The following is a 14,510-nucleotide window of genomic DNA, read 5'->3' on the forward strand; positions in this document are numbered from 1 at the left end:
TTATTCAATGATGTGCTATTTTGGCCATAGAGATACCATCGACATCTTATACATTTATGGTTTTTAAAAGTCACCATCTTCCAAACTCTTTAATGTGGAGTTGCAACAGCCCCACTTTAACATGTGGAGCAACCCAAAGCTTAACAGGCCTGACTTGCTTGATGTGGTCGCTAAGATATGAGTGGACTATAGCTGGAGGGGTTTAGTGAATAGTGGCCGATCCTTCCACAGATAAAGGGATTAGAATATGGCAAATAGGTTCCAGCTACATGTATTACATCCGTTGGATTAGTATTCACTTTTGCAGGCTCCAGTCTTCTTCTCTTCAGTTCTCCAGTATGAAGGTCTAGATAGTGTAACATGAAATGAGAAAGGATGAAACAGTGCAGTACGAATGTCATGTGAGATAAAACTTTACTTCACAACACAGAGAATCAGAGTCAGAATGAATGCTTTACACAAACTATTGTGCTTGGAGTACTTTACATATGGAATTAAAACTGGTCCAAAAATAATCACAGATAAAGATAGTTTATCTTATTGTGGAAGTGTGTAACATACAGTTGGTGCTGTCCAGGCTGAAACAGTGATGCTGTTTCAAACGGAAGAATATTTACAAATACCTTTATGGAATGTGTTCATGATCGGTATTTAATATTTACAGATGAGGTATCATTGGTGCAGTAACTGCAATATACAAAGAAATATCCTCCAACGTCAAACGAAGATAATGTAGCATCCCAAGGACAATTTGGAAACAGTAAATGTAATAAAAATATAAATGCAATTATTTTTAGTAACACTGCTAATAATTGAAAAGAAATAGTGGTTTATCATGGAGTATGACATTTTCTCCAATGTCCTGTCTATGAACATAGTGTCAGTTTCAATGTCTTGTCTTGTCATGTAATAAATACATTTATTTCATAAAAAAATGTAACTGTTGTATTTCAAATCAACAGAAACTATAAATATCAGCTTATTTTATAAACACAACATGAAACAATACAAAAATGATATTTGAAGGCAATGTTTTTTGCTTTCCCTTTGGTACCTAGTTTGTTTCTAACTTTTATACAACATTAACATACAAGCAAGAACATGGTTTAATAGTTTAACAACTAAGCCATTAACTATGCATGTAACTTGCATACTGGCAGCAAAGTGTCAATGTTGGCTTTTCACTCTACAACAAAATAGCGACAGTTCATGAGTGCTGCATGTCATGTTGATTCCACTGAGGCAGAATGGTCCAAAAGGAGTCCCAGTTTGTATTCCTCTACCCCGTCCCTGAGAACGTCAGCCCTGTATAGTATTAAACAGTAAATCTCTCCAAAATGTAAGAGACTGTTTTTTTTTCTGGGCTATGACAGAATTCTCCTCTGTTAGTCCCAGCCAAAGTCCTGTCCGCTCATCTGGTAAAAGCGGTGGTTGAAGGGCCTGTAGAAGTCTCTGAGCCTCTGTAGGACCTCAGAGGGAATCTGGGGGTGGGGTCTGCCTTTAGACTTTCCAAGGCAGCGAGGTCGGCTGCTCCCTTCGGGTTTCTTCAAGCAAGGGAAACCTTTGGTCTCGTTAAAGTAGAAGTGTTTGTCTGAAACAACCCTCTTCAGACCCAGGAAGTCCTGAACCCGTCCCATCTCCCCAGCTGGATCAGACACCAACCGCTCACCACTAACAAACAGAAAATGAGACAACGGGAAGTGCTGGAGCCAGTTCTCCAGATGTTTGGCATAGAGGCCGATACGCACGGCGCTCCACGTGGTGTCAATAAGACCTGTGGAGGAGTTTTTCAAGGCCAGGCTCTGGAAGGATGGAAGGCCTGGGTTCTTGGAGAGTGTTTGGGTGTAGTCGGATACAGCCCGCGTCACGGGATCCCTGACCACTACAATGAGCTTGGTTTGGCAGTTCATAGTGCAAACACGGCCAGGAGCCTCCTTTGTGACAAAGTAGCTGGGGGTCTTCTCCATGGTTATCTGACCGTCCAGCGTCCGAGGCATCAGATTCCTGGATGAAAAGGAGAAACTGGTCAGACAGAGAAATTTGTATTCTTTTCTTAAAGCCAACACAGGAAGCTGCTTCTCATTCTCAAATGGCCAAATGTTTGAAAGCTTGTTTTCCTGCACATAATAATTCATCATTAATAATTAAAACAGGGACAGACAAACAAGCTGTAAACACAATACTGACTTATTGCCACAGCCATATAATGTTCACAGTGGAGACCCTAAGTACAATCAATCAAATCAAGATCAATCACACTCACACTTAGCAATCTAATCATATACTGACTTCAGTGAGCGATAATGTAAACACATTATATACACTGAACATTAAAGCACCCCAGAGTCTGTGTGATTAAAGCTTCAAGCACTGTACTGTGTTTATGTACAAGGGCCCCAGACAGCCCCTCTGAGTCCCGCTGTAAGGCCTGCACAACAGGACCATCCACTCGCTATGGGCCTGATGAGTCAAAACCACAAAGCCTCAAGAACCACTTAACAGCAATTTCCTACAGATTTCCAAACCCCCTTCTTCCTGCAAGCGCACTACCCTCACCTCCCCTACGGATTCCCCAAACAGACCAAACAGACCAAAGTCGGCAGGAAGTGCGACCAGGATGGCAAGATGCTGAGCTCAGCTAGTGTGTTAAACATATGGCAGCAATGAGGAGATGTTGTACAGAGTGCAGCACTATGTGTTACTGTAGTACCTAGATAAGCTTCACACAATAATCTGTTAGCTGTTACTCTGTTACTTGATTGATCCCCTATCATCTTAAATTGTACGTTTACATTTAGCTTTGATTAAAAGTTTCCTCTCTGCTTTGCAAACAGTGTGCACCTGCTGTGCAGTAATCTTTGTCAAAGTAGTTTTTTCTCATTGATTTAATTCAGCAGCATCTGCTTACAGTTCAAAGTAACTGTCTTGCATGTCACACAGATTTATTTCAGCACTATCTGCCAAACAGGCAGTGTGGGGATCACAGATGCGGCGTTCACTCGTGCATCTACATTTGACACCGAAAGACTGCATGAGGCAGAGCTGTGGTGGATTTCGATTTAAGAAACGATTTGTTTTGCACGACAAACGGATGAGCAATGTTCAAAACAGCAAATGAATTGTCTGTAGTTGATTTACATAACACGTCTTGTGCTGTGTTACTGGAAACAGGGAGCTTTCATGTGGCTCCTTATAAAATAAACAAATAGGCTAATGTAGCCTGTGCTGCGTTTGTCTCAGATTCGAAGTCCATATCCAAGACAAGAGGCCATTCTCAATGTGGATGAATGACGTCCAAGAGATTTTATTTTCTTTTTTCTTTTTTTTCTTTTTCTTTTTTTTTTACTGTGATTCAATGATTAATAAAAAGCTGTATTCATACACTAATGGTTCAGTGGTGTCATTGCTTGCAGAAGTTGGTACAAAAATACCAACTGGCAGCAGAAATTAATTTCAATCAATGAAAGCAATCAGTTAAAGGACATTAATACACGCTGTTTGCCTTGCAGAAAGATTGGCAAACATCTTGAGCGCAGCTTGCCAGCATCATTTACTTTTTTTTCTTTTTTTTTAATTTCAGCTGAATCATATGCAAACCAGAGAATCAGTCATTAGAAACTCTTGTTGTGCAGCCAAACATTCTCAAAAGCCACAGCGCTGGACTTTATTTTAAACTCAAGTGGAGATTTCTTTTTTTTTTTTAAACAAGCAGTTTGACATGGGCCTAACTCACTTATTCAATTTGTTGCTGAAAGTTAAATGGGAAGATTGGTACCAGTCTTGCATCTGTAGCCATGGTAAACATGAATCTACCACTAGTGGCCACTTAGCCTTGAAGGGGAAACAGCTAGTCTGACTCTGTCCAGAGGGCAGGGAACAAAATCCACCTCCACAGACTTAGTCCGTATCATTTAGAAACAGCACATTATTGTTTTAGGAAGGGTTATGTGAGTTTTAAAGGTGCTACTAAGTAAGTATGCTAGATTTTGTTGCCAAGCAAGCTGTTCTGGGTTCTCTGTTTGCAGGCTGTGTGCTAAGCCAACCGGCTCACAGTAGCTGTGTTTAGTATCAGCAATTATCAGACTATTGCTGTGTAGATACTTAACATGTCAAATCAATTATATGTAGGCCTAGGCTAAACAGTGAGTGTGACTGTGAAGAGTTTCAGAAGACAGCTGGATGACTCAAGCACTATACTTCAGAGACTGTGCATTTGAAGACTGATAGTATCATTTTTTTTTCTATAGTCTATGGCAGGGGTGTCAAATGTGCAGCCCACGAGGCAAAACCAGCTCACCAGAGGGTCCAATCTGGCCCACGGGATGAATTTGCCAAAGAAGGGGCATAATATTGTTGAAATTGCAGGTTGTTTATAATGTTCTGTAAAAGGACAGTTCATTAAATGTAGCTAAACATCGTAATAATGTACTTGTACTTCTTTGCCCTAAAACAAAGGGGAACTTTTTTAGTTCTCATTATTCATAGGTTATTGTGTTGTCATTTTAAAGGTCTGTATGTGGCCACTGAACTAAAATGCATTTGACACCTCTGGTCTATGGTCACGTGACATAGCTGCACAAATGAGCTGTTCCAATGCGAGAATTGCGGTCTTCTTTTCCTGACCCAACCTTTGCCAAGATACTTTGCACATTGATGAAGAAAATAATGTAACAGCCAACAATGCCAAGCTGTAAGGTGTCTGTTCTCTTAGAGAAAGTCAATGAATGTAAGCAAGAACAAGGAAAAATGGCTTATGTGGAGTTGTTCCTGAGTAAGTTTCAAGTTTCGCCCTTTACTTAAAGTTAAGCCATTTCAATCAGCCCCATTAAATGATCCATCTAATAAAAGACCATTAATTGATTATTATCCAACTACAAGACCTGCAAATGGCCTATCCCTGTCTCTCTGTCCCCTGTTTATCTGTGTCTGATCAATACGTCTGTCTCTGCATGACAGATTGTTCAACGTGTGTGTGCTTGAGTGTGTTGGTGCACATACACATTCACACACATGCCAGCGCAGAGTGTTTACTGATTAGAAACTGAGCTCATCTCCCTCTTTGCCCTCTCCTCTCTCGACAAAAATCTTGGATTTGTCCTTCACTCCTTCACATAAGTGTCACTTCAGTAATTGACCATAAGTTGCCTCTCCATACTCATGAATAATTCATGACTTGTGGCTTTTGCCCCCCCCACTCTGCTAAGGTCCCTATCCCCCTCAACAGAATTTGTCTCATTATCAGAGAATCAATATAAGACATTTTCTATCATAAATCTGTTCTTGGACACGGTGTCAGGAGAAACTGTAAACAGATCATGGATGATTAATTTCTTGCCAATTTCCTCATGGATGTAAATCTATTCTCATGCTATATATGTTTTTAAAACACACCTCTTCTATTTAACAACATTTCTGGCTACTGCTATTGCATCTCAACATGCAAAGAGAGTAACTCAGAGCACAAAGATGTTTTCTATTTAGCGCTATATGGGAAAGTCTTGCTGACTAGCCACATAGTCTGGAACTCCCTGCTGTTAAAAGGATGTAGCGCTTTTCCTCCCTGAAGTGCCACAGCACTGATTACACTACTGATATGTTCTAGGCAGTCTGGATCAGAAGATTAAATACTAATGCTGGCAACAAAGATGTGGCCAACAGGCTTCCTGCCCCCGCGATTATGGGTTCTCCTGCTGAAGTGCTGCAGCTACATCCCCTGTAGTGCCCTAACAAAAGGCATTCTGCACAGACAGCAGAATTAAATCCAGACAAAAAAGATCCTAAAAATCCAATTATCATGTCATTTTCTTCATCGGAAACAGATGTCAAATTCCTTGGATTATTATCGTCATTTACTGAAACATGTGCGCTTAACGTCGATGGAGACTTCTGCTCTGGCAGGTATCTCTACGTCCAAAATGCTTTCTTTGTTTAGATTTATTTTAAAACTTAGTGGAAAATCAAAGTTGTATAAATGAGAAGTGAACAACAAAACGTATGGGGACATTTTTCACAGCAGTGCTATCTATATGCTTAGAGTGTGACAGATCGAGCCTCTGGGTCACGGATGGCCCATCAGCCTGACAGGATGAGCATGGGAACCTCGATTTACGCCTCCATGCCTGAGTAAAACACATGCTGCCATTCCCCTCTGACTAGGAGACAAGAAAAGCACAACAAAAGAAGTCTTGTGAGCTCAATAAGCAGCAAATGGAGCAGTTGAAATAAATTGTTTATCCTGATGAGAAGATTGATACTCTCTGTACTGAGTGTATGGCTACAGTGGCTGGTTAGCTGAGCATACAGACTGGAAACAGGGAGATAATAAAGCTAACCTGGTTCTATCAGTTTCACACACACATTGACACATTATACAGTATATCATGTGTTTATTCTGCATAAAACCAAAGTGTAAAAGTGTCATAGTCACAGTTTACATAGGGTTATGTGTCAGTCGACAGCCAAGGGTGGTAACGTCTCAAATTAGCCAGCCTATACCCCTGGTTTCCTGGCAACCAAACAGTGACAGCAAAACATAATTCCCAATGAAACCAAAACATTGTTTTTTGTATATTAGTCATCTCAGTGTTAACTGGTTAAATTTTCTTTCATTTGACAGTCAGGTTTGCTGCTTCCTTTTCCAGTGTCTTTGCTAAGATAAGCTAATAATGACTAAAGGGAGTGCAGCTTCATGTTTAACGGACAGACACAGTGTGGTTGTAATGTCATCAAACTCTCTGTAAGAAAATGAGTAAATGTATTTGAATGTTGTTTTCTGTGTAACCTTCATAAAGCCTGGAAGTTCGCTGTGTGTGTTAACATGCCACTGACACAAGAGGAGCCATCATTGTCTGCGGGAAGGTAAAGGCGATCGCCGCCATGCTGTCTATGTGTTCTTTGTCTGAACAGAAATCTGAGCAAGCAGCAAATCCTCAAAGTGTCACGGACGTCAAAGTTGGAACAGAACACGAATTAACAGGAATAATGCCAACCGTAGCCTGAGGAGAGGCTTGAGACTGAACAACAATATTATAAGAAATAGGCTATTTCACAGCTAGTGAAACAGTGTGTATTAAAGTTTAAGTTGTAGATCCAAACACACACAAGCACTGTGTGACGGCAGTGTGTCACGCTACCGTCAGCCTGGAGGTGAATTCACAGCTGTCATCTCTCTCCATAGGCAGAGAGAGGAAACCACATGACAACAGGGAGACTGTTGCCACCCACAGATTTTAAATACATTGTTATCAGATTATTTTTTTTTATCTATGAATAATGATGCAGCAATTGACTCAGGGGTGGGTTTTCTCAACAGGAGGTTTGCCCTCACTACACAGAGACAGTGTTTTACGTTTTCATCTTTGGTGGTTTACAGCAGGATACCATTGTAAGGCTGTGTGTGTGCGTGCATGTGTGTGTAAGAGTTGGTGAGTGGGTAGGGGTGAAATCATGGACACATGTGTGTGAGGGGGGTGACTTTTCTATAAAGGAATGAGATGGTTTTTATTGGTCAAAGGCTAATTAGTGACTACTGTTTAAGCGTCCAGTCCTAATTAGGAGTCTTAGCAGGATGTCAGGCTTTGCAGGGGAGTTCAATAACATTTGGCTCATGAAAGTAGTGGTGACACAAGGGTGGAAGGGATGATTAGAGATTTCAACGCCCATACGAGTACAATGCTTTTTTTTAATACATCACAGTGGTGGCTATAAAAATGTTTTTTCTTTTGAAATTCGTCTTCATGTTGAACAAAAGTAACAGAAAACCCACCATGGACAGTGGACACTGTCTATCTCAACAACCACTTAACCATTTGGTGATTTCTCTCTCTCAAGCTTTCATCTGGTGCCATAATCAATTAATAATATTCATCAACTTACAATGTACTTGTGTTACCAGAAGTGTGCCAACAGACATTCAACTCTTTGTCATCTAACTTTACCCAACTAAATTCTTGTGTGAATACTTATAGAATAATATAACAAGTCTATGGCACTGACAACACATTTAATACCAACGTTCAGCCTTTGACAGTTTTTGATAATTGATGCTTAGTACACAATTAGTGTCTTTAAGTACTAAAGTTTACCCAGTCCTTGTATACAGACATTAAAACCATGCAATTGTTGACGACGTGTGATACAACAACTGTTCAAGTTTAGTATCATTCTATTTCTATTCCATACTTCCATTCGTTTTTAACTTTCAGTTATTCTTTTTCTGGCCATGGCAGCACAGTGCCTACCAAGCATCAAAACATTAAACCATTTTCCCAGTAGCCTATTTCTTCACACAGTGTTTTCCTCACTTGCTAACTGCAGCACAGAGCTAAAGCGACACAACAGAAACCTCCCCAAGCCTTTACAGGCACCCCAAAATAGACCACAATGCACCTCAAATTATTATAATTTCCACCATATGGCGTGTGAGTGTGGGCCGACTCAAACCTTATAACACCACCTACATCCAACTCCAGCCAAAACCTACCACCATTAAAACATACTATACAGCTCAACACAAGAGACCACTTCCATGTCTGTTACACCAATCAGTCGCGTTCAGCCTCTATCACTAATGGCCTCAGGGATGGACACAGAATGAGGTGTTGGGAAAATCACCCTCACTCTGAAAAGGTTGCCCCATGTGCATTAAAGTCTATACATACATCTCAACTGTCAGAAATCCAGACATGGTAAATATTTGAATCTGGCTGGATAGAAAATACCAAGATAAAGCATGGAGTAAGTAGTATTTTACAAGTGTTAAAAAATACAGAGAATAGTCTCACCTAACAGATATATACATAAATGAATAATGAATACAATAATGAACATAAGGTCAATGTTTGCATATTAAGTATTTAATCAAGATTAATTTATATTCACTAATACAGAACATTCATAAAGCCAACAACAAATAGTTTCTGCTCAATATGCAAGCAGATTGAATATTGTTCAATCAATAGTCTCTTATGCCCAATCAATATCTTTAAATATGATGTCTTTAATTTTCTTTCAATCTAATGGGATAGTGAAGATAGGGCTATTTGCATACAGACTGCAATAATCTCATTGCAAAGTGTAAGAAATAAAAAGCCAGTAGTTTAATGTTTTAGTTAGTCTGAAAGGAAAATTGAATTGGAAGTAATCATTCAGATCTGGATTTGGAGATTTGGCTGATCCAACTAACTTGATCGAGGCTATATTAGGCTACTGTAAAAAAGAAAAGAAAAAAAAAACTGACCTACAGAGCAGCATGGTTCTCTCTGACTTCTTGTTATCACTTCATAGTCCTATATAATATATATAAATAATAATCTAAGGACCAGTGTCGTTTTCAGCAGTGCTGACATTCCTGCCTGCCCTTGTGCTGCTGCCCTTAAAGGATTTGTACTATATTTTAATAGCTATCCGATCAGGCCATGGCCTTTGGTGTCAAGACAGTAGGTCAAACAATTGACAAGCTTTCAAAATATTGATGACACTTTGAGTTTTTCCTCAAATAGAAATGCATCAATGATCTTTTCATAAATCAGACATACAGAGACTATAGTCATTTGGTTTCAAGGATGTTGGACCCACAGCAGTGTAACTGATTTTCCTTTCTGCTATAGTAAAATAAACCACTGCTTGTTCTACTACAAGACAACAAAAACAAATGCGTTCATTCTCACGTCATCAAATTGAAGATTAAAAAAAAGGAGACTTCATTTATGGATTAGTCATTCCAGACAACGTCATGGTGACAAGGCCATGACAATCAGAGCCATTGTGCCATGGAAAGCTGAGGTCTTTCTGTTTTCTGTGGTGGTTCTTAAGTTTCCCATATGAAACCCATCACTCCATGAAGTCCCCTTAAAGCCATAAAACAACACAGAAAATCATTAAATCTTTGCTTCATTTTGAATGCGCTATTTGTGGCTTTTCCATTCCCATAATGGGCTCATATGCACACATGCAAACGAGAGGACGGGGTGGAGAGACAGACAGGGCGGAGAGGAGACCGACTGGATCGCTCAGATAAAAGAAATGGAAAACACACATGAATGAGGTCTAAGTTTGTCTCACAGTAGACAATGCTGTTGGAACAGCGCATCCCTGCTGCCACGTCTATGAGGCGTCTCCAGTATGTAGATCAGCCTTGGGTTCTTCCAATATCTGACAGCAAGGACTCAATATATGACAGAGCACGAATCTCATCCATCTGCTAAAATCGCCTGCAGTTTGTCCTTGTTTCTCCGTCCAACACATGTGGAACCAAGCTGACTATCTCAACGCACAAATTGCAGTAAGACATGCTAATCTTATATTAGACAATGAGGTTCTCACTTACCGCTACAAAATGATGAACATATTTCTGGCTTGGGAGCATTTGAATATGTTTTTCATTTTGATTATGGTTGAAAGTCAAGCATGCAAAGGTCAGACAATGTAGCTTAAATGGTGCTACGCTAAGATTAAATTAAAGAGTCAGTGAAAGATCTATATCCATATACATTGCATACCCTGTTGACCCGAGAAGAAGATAAAACGTCAAAGCTTAGAGCTGCTTTTCAGAGGCTGTCATACGCAGCAGCCTGAATCGAGTGTGTGTTTTTGTTTGTTTGTTTGTTTGCTTCCAGATGTGAGGGTGAGTTAACCCTCTGTTCACTGACAGTCAGCAGAAGACAGTTGCTTGTTCCAGATGGATAACTTCTTTCTGTCACTGCTCTCCATAACTTCCCAAGGCTTCTCTGTGGGTCACTGCAGATGACAGCAAACAGATTTTCCCCCATTTCTATGATTCAGTGACGACAGGGGGAATCATCTTTCAATGATTTCACCGAAGATCACGTTTCTCCAGTTTCCGTTGCTGTGTTAATCCTTCCAACTCTTCTCCACCTCAGCTTTCAGTGAGATTATCTTCTATGAAAAATCTCCAAAACAACTTCAAAAACTTCAGTTTGTTTGTTGGATCACACACTTCACATCACTGTTGATTTAACTAAACCAGGCGGCCTGCACTCATTTTATCATCATACTATAAGCCACTGAAAAATCAGCACTTACAAATGCTGATGCATTTGTTCATAAAAACACTGACTTCAGATATTGGCTTTCTTTTTCAGTTTTGCTTTTCTATATAAACGACATAAAATTGACTGATAATATACCGTAATTTCTATTTTATCAACATCAAATATCAAATTTACAGATTAGTTGTCTTTCTTTGTTACACATTATAGGGAACTGAATATCTTTGGGTTTAGGGTTGGTTGAATTTCACCTTGAGCTCAAGTTTAATAGACATTTTATGCAAAAAAAAAAAATCATTAATGAGGAAAATAATGAGAAGCTTGGTAATGAAAATAATTACAGTATTACTTTCGGCCCTTATTGTGATTGATTTAACTTTCACAGGCTTTGTTGGTATTGCTGCTGTGTTACAGCACTAACAAAACATAACAGCTTTACACCACCAGTCAGGCTAATTAACACACACAGAAACACACATAAAACATGCCCTGGAAACACCAGGTCTGCCGCAGGTATTTCCACATAAAGACGCCCTCAACAGTAAAGGAATAATTAAGAGAAGAGAAACTAGACGAGAAGGGTAAAAAAAAAAAGAGGAATGAGAAAAATTCATGAGAAGGATGAATTAAATTGGTACAGAAGGATGTGGGAAGAGGGATGGGCTATAGACATGTGGTATAGAGAGACATGTGAGAAAGAAGAGTGTTAGATAAGGGAGCAAAGTGCTAACTTGCATATGTGTATGTGGCGCATGAGTGTGTGCGTGTGTGTGTGTGCACAGAAACAGAGAGGAAGCTTAGCATCATGCTAAAATTATCAATGCTGGAAGTGTTTCCATGTGTTCGGGTGTTCTCAGTTAAGACACAGCTAAGGGGGTAAAGAGAAAAAGTCAAGAGAAGATTAAATTACACCTTGGTGTCTTGGCATCGAAGAGCTTGTTAATGAGCGGGTTTTATCCTGTCAGACCTTGCACTCTCCGTATGGCACCTTTAATGCTCAACTCACAGGTCCAAAATAGCACTCTGAAACTGCTGCTGATGAGTTTGTCCTCAGCTGAGACTTTCTCCGGGAGCTTGTGGAACATCTGGAGATGATCACGATCTGCTTCATCCAGCCCTAAATCCTTCTTTAGGGCCGTAACTACACACAAATCATAGCCCTGGTCAGCCCGGTCACCTCAAATCAGCTGGTGCCACTGCTAAAGCAGCTGATGAAGCTTTCATCTGCCTCTGTGTGTGCACAACTGTAAAATTGTGACATGCAACCCCAGAAAATTGCACGAGTCACTTTTATACCCCTGATACATGGAAAACACATTAGAGCAACCACCATGTTTGGCTTCCTCTGCAGAACCCTTCAGAACAAGGTGAGGATGTTAATAGAGGATGAACGTTGACGTGTATGAATGGTGTTTAGAGGACTGTCAGCATGATGAACTGCTCCCCGGGGCCCTCGCCAGCCTTTTGATCTACAGTGCAGCACACAAGTAGAATATTGGCTTTAGCTGATTTGAATAAATCAGCCACAGTGTGTTGTCTATTGCTGCTGTCTTGTCTATTGACAGGGGGCATCAGCATGTCTGCACAGGTGAATGGGTGTCAGCAGGGAACCTCACTGATGCTCATCTGACCCTTCAGCCTGCCACCATACATCATCTTGCATTGGCTGAGATGCCACACAGCTTCATTGTCATCTATTATGTCTGTCATTTGTGTTTTTAGAATGAATGTATGTATGTAGAATAGCAGATTAAAGGTAATTTGACTCAAACATACACATAATTAGGTCTAAAACAAAAAAAAGTTTGTGTTTCTTTCTTACCTGTACCACTCCAGCCCTTTATCATAAAACCTGTCGAAGAAGTGAGGCTCTGCACCGACCGCTCTCACATCCGGGTGGATGCGGAGAAACTCCAGCAGTGCGCGGGTCCCTCCTTTCTTCACGCCGATTATAATCGCCTGCGGAAACCTCTTGGTCCCGAAAGTGTTGGACACGGGGATGCCATTGCTCTGGGCGCTCTCCTTGGCGCTGTCCGGTGGTATGTGCTGAAGCAACTCTCCGGGCGCGTCCATCTCCTCTGCGTCCGCGGAGGCTGTGCCGTTCCGCTGAGACGGCGCGTCCTGGAGGGGGCTCGGCGGTGGTCGCAGGTCGCCCAGAACGCGGCGACGATCGTCCAAAATGTCATAGTCTCTGTCTAAAGCCTGTTGGCTGTATAAAGTCCTCGGAGCCGAGTCGCAAAATCCGGTGAGGCAGTAGAAGAGGTAGGTGAAGATCAAGACCATGGTAAAAAACACCGAGACTTTGGACAGCACCTTTCCAAAGTTGAACCTGACTCTGCATCCGCTACATCCCATGAGTTGATCTCCTGCTCGATGCCAAAGCGCCAAAACGGTGACAGCATTCTTCTTCTTCTTCCTACATGGGTCGGAGTTGATATACTGTTGAATTTATCTCGCAGAACCTGTTGCGTAAAAGTGAGGCATCACATGGAGAGCTCCACTTAGCAGCGAGATGGCACAGTGGATTTGTCAAAAAACAGCCTGCATAGTCTTGGTCTTTCCTTTTCCAGTCCAAAAAACAGTCAATAAAGTTTTGTCATTTTACACGACTCATTTATTATCAGTCAGCTGAGACCCCTAGCCTGCTGTGTCTGTGCGCTCTGAGGTGCACTAATCCCTCATTCAAGGTTTCTCCTCTGCTTCTCTTACGCCCCGTTTTTTTTTTTTTTTTTTTACAAGTCTCCACCCTCCCCTGCTCAAGCCATATGGAGTAAACACGTATAAACATGGACTTGAGTATGTGTGCTCATTTCATGCAGGCAAAATCATTCAGATATCTTTATGCATTATTATATGAAACCACCTGATGCTTTTTAAACTCCAATCTGAAAACTTAATCTTTTTGATTTTCTGTGATTTAAAAGATTTAACATTTGAATTTAGTGTTTTTGAAACAGAAATTGACATTTTTTGTAAGACTTTGTGACCTTTCTATATTCAGTCTATGTGTGTGACATGGAAAAAATTATAATCTAGTGCACTTTGTTATGAGCTACAGGCACATCAGTGTTTTGCAGATGTAAACTGACTCCACAGAGGAAAATCCTACTTGGCCCTTTGAACCCATTTGATAGATGTCTCAGTGAATAACAGAAGCCCCGGGGATGTCTACCCAAAACCTCTTGTACTCTCCATGCACCCTGAGACTCAACACTGAGCCAAACACACCGGCAACATAGTGACAAGTCTCCCGAGACAAACCTCCATAACAACAGGCCTGCAGCGAGGAGGGGCCCTCTGCGACTGCTCTGTCTCCATCCCATAAATACAGTATCTGAGTGTGTCACCTTTGGGGGATGTGCAGGAAGGATCAGCACTGGGATGTTCCCCTCTGATTCTTTAAAGCTGCTGTTGAGTATTAAGTTTCTTCTGGCAAAGAGAAGGAGTTCAGACTTTGAACCTGACTAACACACCAAGGGCGGCCGTCTGGATGGATGGAGG

At 40.9% G+C, this 14,510-nt stretch overlaps 1 protein-coding gene across 1 annotated transcript; it reads right to left on the minus strand.

Moving 5' to 3' along the window:
* Positions 1–1,385: 1,385 nt before the first annotated feature.
* On the minus strand, positions 1,386–13,364 carry LOC310989986 (heparan sulfate glucosamine 3-O-sulfotransferase 6-like; the record flags this gene model as incomplete). Its single annotated transcript, XM_083977189.1, has 2 exons — positions 1,386–2,004; positions 12,832–13,364. The coding sequence occupies 2 exons, from the start codon at positions 13,362–13,364 to the stop codon at positions 1,386–1,388; spliced, it is 1,152 nt and encodes a 383-aa protein (XP_083833315.1).
* Between the last annotated feature and the right edge of the window lie 1,146 nt (positions 13,365–14,510).

This window comes from Trachurus trachurus (assembly GCF_905171665.1).
Source record: "Trachurus trachurus genome assembly, chromosome: 8".
Taxonomy (NCBI): Eukaryota; Metazoa; Chordata; class Actinopteri; order Carangiformes; family Carangidae; genus Trachurus; species Trachurus trachurus.